We start from the raw sequence: 16,795 nt of genomic DNA, 5'->3' as shown, positions 1-16,795 counted from the left end.
CAACTGTATGATAGGTTTAGACTGTGTCAATCAGTTCTGATGTTCAAGGGTGAGTGAAATTCAAGAGTTTGTGTTCAGCAGAAGTTTTACCAACTTCCCTATCAGGAGTGAGGGAGTCCACAATTCTCAGGATATAAGCACATTATCATCTTTATATTTTGAGGAAGAGAAGATTTGCTATGTTTATGGCAGTTTAGCTGTTGTTACTGAAAGTGGTAGGATCCCACCTCTTGAATTTTGTGTGGTAAAGTCTCATGGGAGATCCTCACCTATTTCTGTCTTCCTTTAGGCTTTATGTGGTTCGTATCAGAGAAAGATAGACTTTCGGAGACTTTCCATCCCCACCATTCTGGATCCAGGGTTCTTTTGTTTATTTTACCCCCAAAGCCCCAGTGGATAGTTCTATGTCATAGCTGCACATCCTTCTAGTTGCTGCATGTGGGAGGCAGTCTCAGCATGGCCAGAGAAGCAGTGTGTTGGTGCGCGCCCGAGATCCGAACCCAGGCCACCAGCAGCGGAGCGCGAGCACTTAACCACTAAGCCACGGGGCCGGCCCTGGATCCGGTTCTTTTTGGAGGGGGTTTAGCCTTCTGGCAGTGTAAACAAATAGAATAAGAGAAAGAAAAAGGGTGAAATAGGGATTAACTCAACAATTCAGTAAACTTCTATTCTGTTACTCTGCAAAGATCCCTAAAGGATATAGAGATGAATAAGACAGTCCCTGTCATATGAGACCCCACAGTCTAGTGGGGCTTATACACAAATAATTATTTTTTCCTAACTTTTTATTATGGGAATTTTCAAATATATGCAAAAGTAGAAAGAGTACTATGGTGGACTCTCATTTTTTTTCCAATCTTATTTCATCTATCCAGGCCTTGTTTTTTGGTCTGGAGTGTTGTAAAACAAATCACAGTCAAGTCAACAAGTATTGAACATCTGCCAAAATCTAGGCACTGTTCTAAGCACTGAAGAAATATTTTCTGCCCTCAAGGGGCTTAAATTCTACTGACTCCAAGAACCTAAGAGCATCAGGAACAATAGATATCATTACAATTTAAGTGTTTTGTTTTTTTTTAAACAACCACAAACATATTACACATATACCAGTAACACAAAGTCAAGGCAGATTTGCCAATGGTTAGATAGAAGGATAAATTACTATAGAAGAGCCAATGGGGAGACAAAGAGTGCCGCTGGAGGTGGGAGGAGCAAGAGTGAGAAGGAGAGCATTTGTGAGGGTGGCTTAGGACTTCAACGTGTGGTTGTGGAGGGAAAGGCATTGGAGGCAGAAGTAGGTTTAAGTCTAAGAGAAGTCTCTGAAGGAGGGTGGGGTTATACTGGTGAGGGTAGGATGATATAAAGCTAAAGTTTAGAGTAGAGGATGTTGCTTACTAGGCTGATTTGTAGGTTGGGACTTTAGAGGGTCAAGAGCAGGGAAAGTGACGTGACTGGATAGGTATTTAGGTAGATAGGCAGTGATGTAGACAATTGAATTGAGGAAGCAAGGCCTCTGAAGTGAATATTACCTTAGTGCTCAAGAAGTAATGGAGTCCAAACCAAAGATTATCACTGATCATAGAGGCAGCCTTTTTCTTTAGACCTTCCTAAATGTAGAACAGATCATTTAGTCTTTCTAACAGTAAAAAGAGAGTTTTTTTCTAGTAGAGATATCCAGAGAAGTTGTCTGCTTTCTTGTAGATGGGCTTTAACAGATTTTTAAAAACCATTTGTTTCTAAATAGTATACCAGTATTCCCCTCCATTGTGGCCTTGCAACCAGCTACCAATCCATGAACTAACTGTTGGTCGCCAGTATGGGATGAGATAAATAGCTTGCGCAGGAATGGAAATAAACTACGTCATTAACCATGTTGTTAGTTCGGATGATGACTTGTGTTTTTGGTAGCAAGACTTTCTCAGTGCAGGAAGTGGTGTGTTCGTTTATGTTCTGGCATAAGCTCCTGGTCTCACCGGGACCGGCTCTGAGTAGCACTGTAGGAAGTAGCTGTTAAGCTAGTGTGTGGTTTTCAGCATTTCGTATGCGGGGATATTTTTCCAAGTGAAATTTGTAGTTGTCATTCAACTCTCATCTTAACAGGATTTTTCTAAGTTGGTTGGTTTGTGTTTGGTGCAGTAGCCAAGCAGTAAGGAGGATTCTTTAAGCATTCTCAAATTTGGGAAAAAATTCTTTGCAGCTTTGAATTGTGCTTGCCTTAAATTAGTTAATCAAACATAGGAAGGCATGCTCATGTTTCTGTATCTTGCTGTTCCCAATAGTCTAGCTCAGAGTAGGAATGGACAGCTGTTGACCAATAGACTGGCTTGTGGCTTATAGGACAAGTACTAAGAGCTGATAGCCCCATTAGTTTATGCTTATAATTACAAATATGTTTAGAAATCTCAGGAATGAGTAGGTCAGTTGCTTCATTCTCCCATTTTGCAGAGGAAGAATCTAAAGCTCAGACATGTGTTTGCCTAAGGTCGTTATAGTTAGTAAGTTGCAGAGCCGGGATCCATTCCCTGGTGTTTCAGCTCAAATTTCCGTACTTGTTCTGCTATTCCTGGCTGATATTTCAGGGAACATAGGGCTAAGGGGAAGTGTGTGCAACTCTAACTGCCCATGTGACTGCATCAGCTGAGTCTCCTTCTCAAAGAGCTTTCTTTTAATAAGTTACTCTTAGGAGGCAGCAAGGCCCACCTAGAGTGGACATTCACTCAGCCATAGATTTTTCTTTAGTCAAGTGTCAAATGAAATGGGATTGTATTCCTCCATTCTTTGTGGACAGCCTCAGTGGACAAGAGGGTGATTTGATGGTTCTGTTGTTAGTACATAGAAATTATCTCATCCTATGCAAGGCCAGCGGTTAACTCAGAGTTGTAAATGTCACTTAGAATACTGTCTTAAAGACATATCACCATACTCAGCCATTTTTTTGCTATAGGAGAAAACCACATAGTGGGTTTTTTTTGTTATCTTATTCTTGTTTTAATCACAATCACAAGAATCCCTGAAAGAGTTTACTTCTCTGTACTCTCTGGTCCTGCATTGGCAGCTAGAGTGTTGAAATTCTGTGTTTTTGACAGGGGAACCTTATTTTATGGCTCTGATGACTAGAACAAGGTCTGGTTCTGGTATAAAATATCCCTGTAAATAGAAGTGTCTTCCAACTTCCAAGCCTGTAAAAACAGAGCTAATACAGCAGCTGCCTTCAGATTGACTGATGATGGAGCTATACTCTGAACTATACTGTAATCAGCGTTAACTGGATATGGAGAAGGTTGGGAAATAGGGTAATTCATATTTCAGGAACATTTTTGGAATCACCAGTGAGGGGACTGAAAACATGGATTGATGGGGGGACATGGGGGAAATGACTGAATGTTTTCTGCATCTCCTGTACACCAGCTAGTAACTCGGGGGCTTTAGATTCTAGTTTTGTCTTTGGCTTTTTTTGAGTCATGAAAAGGTAATCAAATTCTTATAGTGCTGTAGCATTCAGAGAGACAGAGCGAGAGAGAGATTGCCAAGTAAGATCCAAAGACTCAGTAACTATTTGGAGAAACGGATTTTGATTTTCGTCTTGGGAATGGCTCAACTGTCATCAGAAAGAAAGATAACACCTGGTGCCAGGTCTCTTACAAAGACCATTAATTGGATATACTCAGTACCTGTCGTAACTTAGCAAATTTTCACCTGTGTTCATATAGAGTGGTGCTTAGGTTACTATACTTTTGATACAGGCTTTCAGTTTTCATCTTCCTTTACAGAAACATCTTTGGTGTCTTTAAGGCAATCTTTCTCTACTCTTTAAAATCACGATTGCCAATCCCTGCTTTTTATAAATGTAAAAATCTCATGCCTTCCTTTAATGTTCCTTAAGTTGCAAAATAATTATTTTCCCCTCAAATGTAGTTATAATACTGACTTTGCTTTTCCAAACTATATTAACTTATCCATTTAACAAGAATTTACTGAGTGCCTCTACTGTGTGCTAGAAACTGCTAGAGTGAACTCCTTAGACATGTGTGTGCCTTCTCCACACAGCTTAGTCGCTGCTTTAGGGAAGTCAGTTATTTACATCCCCTAAAAGATTCCTTAGGAGGTAAAAGAGGGTGAGGGAGGCAGCAGCCTCCATTTGTAGAATCACATTGAATTTTATTTGGACTGAGGATATACCTGTTGTCTTTATTCTCCCTTTAGGGATAATAGCTGTATCTCATTTCCCGTAGCTATTTGAGAATCTGAATTAGAGACTCTTCAGATGTAAATGTCTTCTTCCAGGTTTTACCTAAGTAATTAATCTTAATCTTTCACTTTATCATAATTCTAGAAGAGCATGGGGATGTGAGAGATGGAGATTGACTGTAGCCTCTGTTGGCCAGATTTGGCCATTACAGTTTTTTTTTAATGTATTGTTCTTCCTGAGGATTTCTCTGGCTAAATCTCAGAACTTTGTGTACCCAGAACGTAGCTTCACTTAACTCCATTCTGCTCTGCTGCTAGAGAACTTATGGAGACTGGAAGTAAGATAGATGGATAGTGTTTTTGAAGACCTAAAGGGCTTATGGTGATAGAATGCAACCAGAAGTGGAACTAAGGAGAGCTGTCCTTCCTGTGAGATGACTTCTTGCACGATCAGGGACCCTTTCCAGAAAGTTTTCTTGGCTCTCCCTAAATTTATTCTGCATGGGCTAGACACACAAGCTGCCCCTCCCCCAACCATGTTTAGGGATGCTCCATATAATCTACAGGACTAAAATAATCAGGATTGTACCCATTTAGAGCAGTAGGATTCCCCAAATTCTTAGTCTTGAAGGAACCATTTATGTCGAGCCTTTCATAGAGAAATAAATGGCTTTGAAAAGTCATAAAGTCTTTCAAGTGATATGCTGTTTGTTTGATCCTTTGCTAGAAAATTGTATCAAAAGTCCTTTCCCAAAAAACTGCTTCTTAGTTTGCTGTTGTGTTCTTGCTATGTTGTAACATAGAAATCCAGTTGCCATCAGACATGGTGCTTAACCCTTTGTAATCATTTGCTGAGTTCCTTTCTCAGGATGCAATTTAAGAACTTAGAATAGACTGGGCAGGTAAAAGTAAAATTATCAGGGCCAGCCCCAGTGGCCTAGTGGTTAAGTTCGGTGTGCTCCACTTTGGCGGTCCAGGTTCAGTTCCTGGGTGCAGACCTACACCACTCATCTGTCAGTGGCCATGCTGTATCATGTTTGTATCACATACAACATAGAGGAAGATTGGCAACACATGTTAGTTCAGGACAACTCTTCCTCAGCAAGAAAAAAAAACACTAAAATTATTGCATCTTGTGTTGAGAGATTGCTAGTATTTCAACTCCTTTCTGTAATTATTTGTGGAACTAACAGAGTCCGAGGATTCTCACCAAGGGGAAAGAAATGAGTTGAAACAGGTATTTAGGGGGTACTTAGGGTAGTCAATTGCTAAAGTTCTTTTCATTGTCTGAGTTTGTCAAATAGAACATATTTAACTCCCTTAATTGTAGAAAGAGATTCAAGATTTAAATATATTAAAAACACATTTTGTTTTTCTCCCAGTCAGTGTTGGTTTCCTAATGGACTAGTATTTTTATTTTCCAAATATTCCTTTATTTTCAAAGTGAAATTGTAAAGTTAATGGGGAAAAAATCCAGGTTTCAAAGCTATGCCTGATCTCACTAGCAACATTCCTGTGATTGCTGAACTAGGCAGAAAGTGGATGGGGCCTGATGCTGGCTGTTGCTTGTAGTCTCCTGAGTGAATCCTCGAGTTAGAGCGGTGTACTGGAGATGCAGTCCTGTCATCCTGGTGTCAGTCAGCCGTGGCAGTGATCTTGTGGTTTGGTTTCTGTTTGTTTGATTTGTTTTCCTTGTTACTGTTCTGTGTTTTTCCTTTTCTCTTTTATTGCATTTTGCTTTATTCCTCACTGCTTTCTGACACCATTTCCCTTTACCACCACCCCCACCCCCAAATTGCCTTTCTTTTTGCCCATTTCTATGCCTTGACTTTTCCATTTTGGTCTCTGTACAGTCTGTTCCTTATTTTTCTGGTGGTTGCAGCTTCTGAGCTAACAGAATGCTTCTGTCATGCTGTGTGTTTAAAGCCTTAATTTTATTGCTGTCGTACAAAACTAAACTTGACGTGGCTGTTGGGCTGTTATTTACAGTTTATTTCTCTCTCTGCTGCACTGGTTAAAAGGACACTGTCAAGGTATTTTTTTCATAATTTTTCAAATCATTTTCCTCACTGTTTATTAATAACCCATTGAAAGCTTGAAACTTAAATCTTTCCCTTTCAAAAATCCTCTCCATCATACATTCACACTGGTTTGTTGTTGTAGAGTTGCGCCTATATGTTGGGCTGGTGCCATTTGAGTTTTTGTCATTAAAAGCGCATGTAAAAAGTCAGGTTTTTTTGTGGAGGGTTTGGGTGGACTAAAGGGGAAAGTGTAATGAATCAAGTGGACTGCTGAGTAAACAGAGGGAAGAAACTAAAGGTCAAATTTGGTTCCTCTAACCTTGACAGTGTCCCTTTAAATATTTCTCTACCACACACCCTGGACCCCAGTTACTGAGCCTGAGCGCTGCGTACTTTTTTAGTATGAACTTCGCTATGTGACTGTCACCCTAGCTGCAAAGATTAAAGCTTTTCTGGAGCAAGCCATCCAGTTGACACTGGAAGAGCTTTAATCTATGCCATTTGCACACTTGTGTATTGGCACTTTGTGCCCTATTGTAGAGGCATATGTGATCTGGTCCCTCTTGCATCCTCTTGCTAGGCATTTTAGAAGCTATTCATAGAAATATCACCATTTTGTACTCCAGGAAAAGCAGTCGTGCACATTGCATCTTTGATCAATTAAGATCTCATAAATATGTAGATTTCATGTTGAAAATGTAATTGTTTCCTTTTTTAAAGGAGCACCAAATTTAGAGTTTCTGGAACCGTCTTTTATAACATCATTGCAGGAATTACACCAAGCAAAATGTCAGCATTGCTATGAGCTGCTCTATGTATAACCATCACATCAGTGAGGGAAAGTAACCAATGAGGAAGTAAAGGATACTGCTGGCAAGAGGGTCTCTTCCATCAGCTCTGAGAGCTGGGTAATAGAACAGGTAGGGAGGTCACCAGGAGCTCTGTTCTTTGGCCGTGGAGTTGAATGGGTAGGTCAGATGTGTTTGATCCACCAAGTCCTAGGAACCGCCCTGAGGTATAAATGGCGCCAAACATCCAAAGCCTGATTCTCTGCCTTATTTCTCAACGTAAACCAGAAGATTCTCAGGGATTTATATTTCTTAAGCTAAGGAAGACTCTCTAATTCATAAAGATTTCCTGATCTCTCCTGCGTGTGGCCTTTTAGAATGTGATGCTCTACAGTCTGATTTTGATTGAATCACATATGGTGTCTGTCTTATTTCCAATTCCAAAGGAGAGTTGCAGTCCTTTTCCCTTCCTTTTTTTGGTGCAGATTGTAGTTCTCACCATATTCTTTTTGCCACAGCACGGCTCATCTCGCAGAGTTACTTGTGTCACTCATCAGCGAAGGGGCAGAGGCTAGTGCTTCGAAATTGTCCATTTTATTGGGAAGGGCAAACACTAAGGAATTTCAAACGAGAGGTAGAGTCTTAACTGTGATGATCTTGTCCACAGTCAGTTACCTCTGATTATAAAAGATCACTCCTCCTTGGCTTTAGTGTTTATTAGAACTTATTCTAATGTTTTGTTTCCTTGTTATTAATTTTAACTGTAGAATTCAAAAAAATTCCATTATTTTGAATCCCATTTCCATTGATGCTCAGTTTATTATGGCAAGAAATGCTTGCCTTAGACATGGTTTTTCCTTCTCTCTGCTGCTGCCATGAATGCAGCGATAGAATTGCAGATACGGTTTACTTTGGGGCTGAATTAAGCAGTAGCAGAGGGATTTGTGTCAACTAACTAATGGTATCAATAGGCAGGGACACAGCAGGGATTAGGAACGTGGTCTTACAGCTTGATGATCCGTTCTTTTCCTCCACAAGAGTGAGCCAGTCCTGGAACCTCAATCAGTCATAGTCTAAGAGCTTTGGACATTCAACTCTGAACTTAATTGGTGCCATAAAACACTGTTACTCTGCAAAAGAATTAAGGTGCCATTGTGTTCTTTTTAATAGCCATGAATTTCACTTCTCTCTTCCCTACTCCCACCTGAAATTCTGTCATCTTTAAGGGGAAGCAGATACCTTGGGCTTCTTGTTTTTCCATCCTGCCCTTATTCTAGAAGGTCCTCAGGTGTGTTGACATAGTTTTGTTCTCTGGGACTTTCCCAGCGTGTTGTTTGCATGTCAGCCCAGCTGATCTCAGTGCATGTCAGCTCCAGGGCACCTTGTGCTCCACATAACTTCAATTAGCGCCAGTGTGAGTCCTGTGGCTGTTAATAGGATGGAATCCCAGCTCTGAGGGCAAAACTGGGAGAATAGAAAAATATCAGGGCCAAAACATTTCATATCTCATTTAATGGAATTGACCACTTCATAGAAAACAAAGTTCAAATCATTGTCCTCAAAGGTTTCCTCTTTGAGATTTTGACCTTTTAAACTGCAGAGCATTGTGTTTTCATGGATGGTTATGTTTAGTCTTATAAGGACCAATTCTGCTATACTTCGGATTTTCAGGTTCCTAAAGAGAAAGATGAAATGGTAGAGCAAGAATTTAACCGGTTGCTAGAAGCTACATCTTACCTTAGCCATCAGCTAGACTTCAATGTCCTCAATAATAAGCCTGTGTCCCTTGGCCAGGCATTGGAAGTTGTCATTCAGTAAGTACTTTGATCCTGCTTATTATATAGTGAATTCCATTTAGAGATTTGCTATTTATGTTTTAAGTTTTTCAGCAAGTCTTATTTGAGCTAATTTTTATGTGAAATAGTTAAATGCAAAAGTAAAACCGTTTGAAATAATTTCGTGATCCTTAAGGCCCCTCTCAATTCTAAAATTCAGTTTTTACGGTACTAAACTATATTTAACATAGCCTAGAAAATAATTTGCCACCAGCCAACTTTCTTGTTCCAAAGTGTTAGAAATTTCAGTGGGCCTGGATGCCGTTGAATGTTTTTGATGGGCACCTGTCTTGTGCTGCAAAGCTGGCTATGTGGCCAGAGCATACTTATTGTCTCTCTTAGGTTACAGGAAAAGCACGTCAAGGATGAGCAGATTGAACATTGGAAGAAGATAGTGAAAACTCAGGAAGAATTGAAAGAACTTCTTAATAAGGTGAAATTCTATATTTTCTTCATAGCTGAAATGCATCAGTGGGGGGGGGCTTTAATTTAGAAATCTTAAAAGCATTTCTGTGTCCTGTCCCATGTCCGTCCGTCCCCCCCACACACACACACACGGGAGAGAAGCTCTGCACAGCTGGGACTCGTTATTCTTAAGAAAAGGATGACTAGTAAAAATCACTGTTTCATCTGTCTTTCAGTATGGCATTATCGGTAAATTATTGCCAGAGGAAGTAGATCTTTCCTGTGTCAGGTTCCCTTTGGCTATTGCAAAGCTGGCCCAGTGTCCTTTGCTGAATTCTAGGATGAGAGGGAGATCAGCTGTGCTGGGGTCAAGTTCCCACTGATGAAGACAACACGTCAGCAGGCAGGACCATGATTCATTGCCATAGTTATTTCACTTGAGGAGCCAGTATGGGGATATTCCCCAATGGTATGTCTATTGAAGGCCCCTTCCAGAGCCCCGGCTCCAGACTGGGAAACATTTATTTTTCCTCATCCTGCCAGCTGCAAACATAACACCAGCTTAAGGAGAAAACATGAAGTGGGACAGCCCCCATGGTGTCTTGTGACTGGACTCTTGCCTCACTGTGCCTCATTTCTTCATCCTGTCAAACGAAGAGGTCTCGGGCACACCTTCTTCATGCATTGTGGTATGGATGAAATGAGAAGAGTGGCTGGATAATAGCCAATTGGCAGGATAGCTCTGGGACCCCCAGTCTCAAGCTTTAACCGTCACCCTGGTCCTGTGTAGTACTATCAGAAACCTAAAAAAAATAACAGTAGGAATGGATCCTTAAGGTTCTTTGTGTGATGATTTGACCTTTTACATATTTAAAAAACAAATCATGACAGTTTGTTTCCTAAATCAATAAGTTTAAGTTAAATTGGTAGTAGTTTGTTTTTCCTAGAAATTAACTTAATTTCAATTTATATGTATTTTTATTAACGGGGCACTCCTAGTTCTCCCATGTTTTGAAAGACAGAGCCAAACTTATTTATCTGATAGTGATGTGATTCCTCCTTCTTGAGCCATATAGGTTTTTTTCTGTTCTAAAATATCACGAATGTAGAATGGGTATTTAAGAATTCCAAGGACCTTACATTGTAACCTTGTTTTGGTATAATAGCAGTTTAGAGGAGGAGCCAAAGCACGATTTAGAGATGAAATACTTCGCTATCTGGAATGGTAAATGTGTATTTTTCCCTCATAGATGGTAAATTTGAAAGAGAAAATTAAGGAACTTCATCAGCAATACAAAGAAGCATCTGAAGTCAAGCCACCCAGAGATATCACTGCTGAGTTCTTAGTGAAAAGCAAACACAGGGATCTGACTGCTCTGTGCAAGGTGTGGTATACAGACATGCCCAGTTGGTTTTACTTGGAGTCCTAAGAAATAGTATAGATCTGGGAAGCTTTGAAAAGAGAGCCCCATAGTAGGAAGAAGAGGGTTTGATACACAGGAGCCATGGGGACTTAATGGGTTAGTTTGGTTTAAGATCTGCTTTTTCTGCAGAATTCTTAACCTTGTTTTCACAGTCTCATCCTTTAGCTTACTTACATCTCAGTTTAGCCCTCTGTCATAGTTTCTCCCTGACAGTTTAGAATAAGGATAATGAACATGGACTTGAGAGTCATTTGGAGTCATACTGTCTAGTTGAAATCCCTAACTTAGTATTTCCTAGCCATGTGACTTTGGACTCCTTAATCGCCTCATCTGTGACATGGTGTTAATACTACCTCACTTGTAGGGGATCTAAAGTGCTTATCCCCTGCAAGGGACATGGTAAACTCACAGGATGTGGTAGTTGCTATTCTTTGTCATCCTTACTTTGTACCACACTAGTATATTTCTTCCTTTATTTCCTCCTCCTGCATGCCCCCCCTTCACCACCACCATCTTAATTCCAGGGTCACATTGTAACTTGTCACCAAGAACAACTGTCCCTGAGCCCTGACTCAGCCTTAAGCTGGGGCACACTCGTAGATATGACCTGGACAGGGATGTGGTCCAGGCCTTATACTTTGTGGTATAAGTAATGAGGTGGGTCTCTGACCCATCAAGATCAACCCATTTCTCTTTATTTTATCAGGAATATGATGAATTAGCTGAAACACAAGGAAAGCTGGAAGAAAAACTTCAAGAATTGGAAGCCAATCCCCCAAGGTAAGGAACACACACAATCGTTGAGAAAGACAGCTTTTACTGTTCTTTCTGTTAGGTTTAGAAAGAAAATTATAAAGCACCATGGGCTTTTATTTATGTTCAGTGAATGGATTGTAAATTGTGTAATGAATGGAAGATACCTGTGTAGATAAGACTACTTGTCAGGTTCCTAAATCCTCTATTCTTATATTTTAATGTGTAAGATTGTCCTTTATACTTAATGTATTGTTTTTGAAAATATAGCCTTTCTCCATAAGATTTGATATTTGAATGAAAACGTAGTCAATGAAGATTGTCTTCGAGTGGTGTAGAGGTGCTATTGCTTTAAATTCCCATAATTCTGGGGACCAGGAAAGCATTACACTTTATTTTCATTGGATTTTTGATAGTGAATATTTTATGTGCTGATACTGTGCTCCACGTTGCATCTGGCCTCCACATGTATCTACTCTGTTCTGTAGTCAGCGATGCTATCCTTTCTTGCTAGTAAGTCCATGCTTTTTTAAAAATGTAAAACAAATTTTTTTTACAACAAATAAGCTTTTATAATGCAAGATAACAGTATGAAGAATCCACCCACCCACCCCCGACAAATGAAGCCCAATTGTAATTTGCTTTATGTAGTGAGCCTGGCACTGCTCTAGGCACCATGAATAAAGGGGTGAAGACAGATAAGATCTTACTTTTTGACTCAGAATTTCTTCACATAAGGCAAAATCCCAGGTTTAGGTTCCCACACAGTTACTGACGTCATCCACATCAGCCCACTGTGAATAGTAGTAATGTCCTTTAATAACCTTGTGCCCCTTTGTTCTCATTTTGCAGTGATGTATATCTCTCGTCAAGAGACAGACAAATACTTGATTGGCATTTTGCAAATCTTGAATTTGCTAATGCTACACCTCTTTCTACGCTCTCTCTTAAACACTGGGATCAGGTAACATTCCTTTATCATTTATTTTGTTGCGTGTGTCTTTGAAAGGGCTCTTAAGAGAAATTGTTAATTTGTTTGATGTGTGTTTTTAAACAGCTTTATTAAGAGACATAATTTACGTACAATAAAACTTACCGATTTTAAGTGAACAGTTTGATGTTTTGCCAAACTCCTATAGTCTTGAACCACAACCACAATTAAGATATAGGACATTTCCATCATGCTGGAAAGTTCTCTCTTGCCCTTTTGCAGCCCTCCCGCTCCTGGCCCTAGACAACCACTGATTTGCTTTCTGTCACTATAGTTTTGCTTTTTCTAGAATTAACATATAAATTGAACCATACAGTATATAATCAGACAGCATATAGCCTTTCGTGTGTGACTTCTTTCACTTAGCAGAAGTTTTTGAGATTCGTCGTTGTTGCATATATCAGTAGTTTGTTCCTTTTCGTTGTTTAGTAGCATTCTGTTGTATGGATATGCCACAGCTTGTTCATCCATTCACTGGTACATTGATGGACATTTGGGTTGTTTCCATTTTTTGGCTATAAATGACTGAATCTGCTGTGAATGTAATGTCTTTCTCTTGGGTAAATATCTAGGAGTGAAATTGCTAGGTTTACAGGCAGTAGATTTTTAACTTTATAAGAGATTTCCAAACTGTTTTCCAAATTGCATTCCCACCAACAATGTTCTCAAATTCCAGTTGCTCCACATCCTCACCGATGCTTGGTATTGCCAGTTTTTAAAATTTTAGGCATTCTAATGGGTGTATAGTAGTATTTCATTGGGGTTTTAATTTTCATTTCCCTGATGACTGGTAATATGAAACATCTTTTCATGTGCTTATTGGCCATTCATATGTCAATTCTTTGGTGAAAAGTGTGTTCAGATCTTTTGCCCATTTAAAAAATATGGTTGTCTATCCTCTTACTGAATTCATTCATTCATATGAGTTCATTTTGTTCTTGAAATTCTGGATATAATTCCTTTGTCAGATTTATGTTTTGCAAATATTTTCTTCCAGTTTACAGCTTGCCTTTTCATTTTCTAAATGGTATCTTTTGAAGAGCAAAAGCTTTTAATTTTATGAAGTCCTGTTTATCAACTTTTCCTTTTAGACTTTGTGCTTTTTGTATCCTGAAAAATCTTTGTCCAAACCTAGGTCGCAAAGATTTTCTCCTGTTTTCTTCCTGAAGTTTTATGGTCTTAGCTCTTATGTTAGGTCTGTGATCCATTTTGAGTTAATTTTTGTGTATAGTGAAAGGTGAGCGTAGGGTTCATATTTTTCCATATGCTTATCTTATTAATTACTCTAACACCATCCTTTTTCTTCATGTCTTGGCACCTTTGTTGAAAATCAGTTGACCATGTGTGAGTCTGTTTATGGTAATCCTTTCTGTTTGTTTGTCTGTCTGTCTATATGCCACTATCACACTGTCTTGTTACTGTGGCTTTCTGACGTCTTGAAATCAGATAGTGTAAGTTTTCCAACTTTGTTCTTTTTTGAAATTGTTTTGGCTATTTTGGGTCTTCTCTATTTCTACAAAAATTTTAGAATCAGCTTATCAATGTCTACAAAAAATACCTTCTGGGATTTTTGATTGGGATTGCATTGAATGTCTAGATCAATTTAGGGTGATTGTCATCTTAACAATATTGAATCTTCTAATCCTTGAACATGGTATATCTCTCCATTTATTTACGTGTTCTTCAATTTGTCTCAGCAGTATTTTACAGTTCTTGGTGTACAGGTCTTACACATCTTTTGTTAAATTATTCTCAAATATTTTAAGTGTGATTCACTTTTGAACTGGTGAGAAATCATGGGGCTTGTTACATGTTGAATGGGCCAATCTCTAAATCTGAGACTTTGGCCAAATTTGTATACAAGTAAATGTTAAATTTTTACTTACATATTTCCATTGTACATTTTCCTGGTAAAATTATTTTGACTTAATTTTTAGATAATACCCTGGTATTCTTGAGTATTTGAATTACAGTGAGGATTGGACTGGTTAGTGGTAAAAATCTTGCAGAATGCCTATGATTTTTCATGTGAATAGTAAATTAGACCCTTCCTAGTCACTGATTTATCATTTGCAGTTTCAGTTTGTATCCATTTGTAATCTTATTAAATTTTGGATGTGGGTGATTTGAACTGATCCGTATGGGGAGCAGGTGAGTCAGTCACTAAGTAATGAGAGTTTTGCTGCCAGCCTGGTATTTTTATCTAATTCCTAAGAATTGTGGTATGTTTTCCCCAGGAATTTCATGAAATTAGACATACTGACTAGGCTTCAAAAGTTTTTCTATATAGAAAGATTTTCAGTAAATTCAAAGAAATGAGATCATTTTGGGAATCCGTTCCAGCCAAATCTTGAATTCTTTACTATATGGAATATCTTGGGCCAGTCTTTATAATCCTAGATTGCCTTCTTCTATTTGACCTACTTTAATTTTGGAAGTCTTCCTCAACTTTAAAATCTGTAAGTTGAAGAAATAAAAACTGATTTTGCTCTTAGGTAAAAGAAAATGTAATTAGGATGGTGAATTAGATATCCTACCAAATTGATATTGCATTCAAAAGTCAAACAAACAAACTTTTATGATATCTAATCAAGGGAATTTACTGAATCAGCTTCCTTCCCTCTCCCACCCCACATGGATAGTCTGGACTTGGTGGTGTAGGACTGTGATGATAAAAACTCTATCTAGGGAAAAAAGAAACTGCCCTAATCTCACTACCCAAAGATAGCCATTAGGGACATTTTGGCATTTTTTTCTTTTCCCTTCAGTTTCCTGGGGCAGCTGTAGCTGAATACTGAGTGATTGTTCTTTAATTTCTGCCTTAGAAATTGACTGTTTCCACAGGCTGGTGTTTTTCAGTGTTACCTATCTTATAGAACTTATAATGGCATAGATGAGGAAAATGTGAAAATATGTCCTTTTCTCTCCTCTTTAGGATGATGACTTTGAGTTTACTGGCAGCCACCTTACAGTGAGGAATGGCTACTCATGTGTGCCTGTGGCTTTAGCAGAAGGCCTAGACATTAAACTGAATACAGCAGTTCGGCAGGTTCGCTACACAGCTTCAGGTATGTTACTGCTTTCCTGGTAAGGTAAATGTCTTCCTCTGAAACACGCTACTGATCTTTTGTTGAGTTTGACCTACAGAAAAAATATTAGGTACATTTCCTGATAGAATATCTTATAAACTAGGACTCCTAAATAAAAAAATTTGCGTTTACAAAAGGATTGAGCCTGTAGGGCCTTTGGACGTTCTGATCTCATTATTGTATAAACCAGAAAATTGAAGCAAGTTTAGTTTCCAATTTGTGCATGAATTAGTTTGGTATTATAACAGCCAGTGAGTTTGGATCCAATTTTGCTAAGTGTATTCTTAAATACCAGGATTTGGGCCCCTCTCCAATGGGACCCACTCATTATATTTCACCATCTGCATTTTGGTCTTTGGATCCATTCTCGCTTTTCCTATTCAGGTGGGCTAACTACTCAGGCTGGTTTCTAGTTCTGGGAGCAGTCCTGCTAATAAGTGACTTCAAAGGTGGAATTGTCCTGTGGTTCCTATGGCAGTAGGCTCAGTGCTTATTATTGCTGGTTTCAGGGTGCATTTAATGTGCAGTACAGAGAACCTGTTGTCCAGCCACCTTTGGAATTGATAGTCTTGAACTCCTTATGATAGCTAGACACCCCATCTCTGAGGGCCCTCATAATAATGGAGATGTGGCCACCAATCTTGCCCTCCATTGCCCCTTTTCTAGAGTTGCTGAGATCACTACAAATATTTTTTTTACAACCATTTTTTCCATTTAATTTTCCCTTCAGAGGCAGCTGCTAGCTGATAGTGTTGAGATCTGCAGTCTGTAAAGAGCCATTTGCAGGCAGACGAAGAATCATTAGAATAGCTTTTCTGTCCTTTTCCCTAGTTCTGCGACCACAGAAAATGGGCTTGTGCTGAGCTCTCAGAATTTATTTTGAGCTATTTATATGTATTTTTTGAAATTATATCAATAGGCATTCATTGAAGAAAAAGCACAAATTAAGAAAAATTAACCTCTTTTCAGTGCCTTTTCTGTGGTCAACTCTGAGCTCATTCATATTTTGGCAAGCTCTAAGCAGCACAGTGCATTCTCAAGGATAGCACGCTCCTCACTTCTAGGCTGCATCCCTTAGATCTGCACCACAGTCTTCTGGTATCATTCTGAGAGGTATTGATTCTATTAGAGCAGACATTTTACTTTTAACTTTGGTCTAAATTTACTTAACTTTGGTAAATGATAAGGTCCTTTTATTACTCCAGAAGATCACCAGTGTATCAGGAAGGTAGGATAGTATGGTGATAAAGATCAGGGTCTCGGAAGTAGACTCTTAGTGTTTGAATCTTGACACCTATGTA

The 16,795-nt window shown here is 39.0% G+C and overlaps 1 protein-coding gene across 2 annotated transcripts in view; it reads left to right on the top strand.

The window, feature by feature from the left end:
* Positions 1–16,795, top strand: part of KDM1A (lysine demethylase 1A) — a 57,674-nt gene that overhangs the window by 35,840 nt on the left and 5,039 nt on the right. For both annotated transcript variants that reach the window (XM_087446592.1, XM_004425701.3), the window contains 6 exons: positions 8,669–8,811; positions 9,175–9,265; positions 10,488–10,622; positions 11,368–11,441; positions 12,267–12,378; positions 15,341–15,473. In XM_087446592.1, coding sequence (XP_087302718.1) covers positions 8,669–8,811; positions 9,175–9,265; positions 10,488–10,622; positions 11,368–11,441; positions 12,267–12,378; positions 15,341–15,473 — 688 coding nt within the window. The remainder of the gene's footprint in view (positions 1–8,668; positions 8,812–9,174; positions 9,266–10,487; positions 10,623–11,367; positions 11,442–12,266; positions 12,379–15,340; positions 15,474–16,795) is intronic.

Source organism: Ceratotherium simum, chromosome 22, assembly GCF_057802395.1.
Source record: "Ceratotherium simum simum isolate JZ-2026a chromosome 22, ASM5780239v1, whole genome shotgun sequence".
Classification (NCBI taxonomy): Eukaryota; Metazoa; Chordata; class Mammalia; order Perissodactyla; family Rhinocerotidae; genus Ceratotherium; species Ceratotherium simum.
This window is presented reverse-complemented; position numbering and strand designations above follow the sequence as displayed.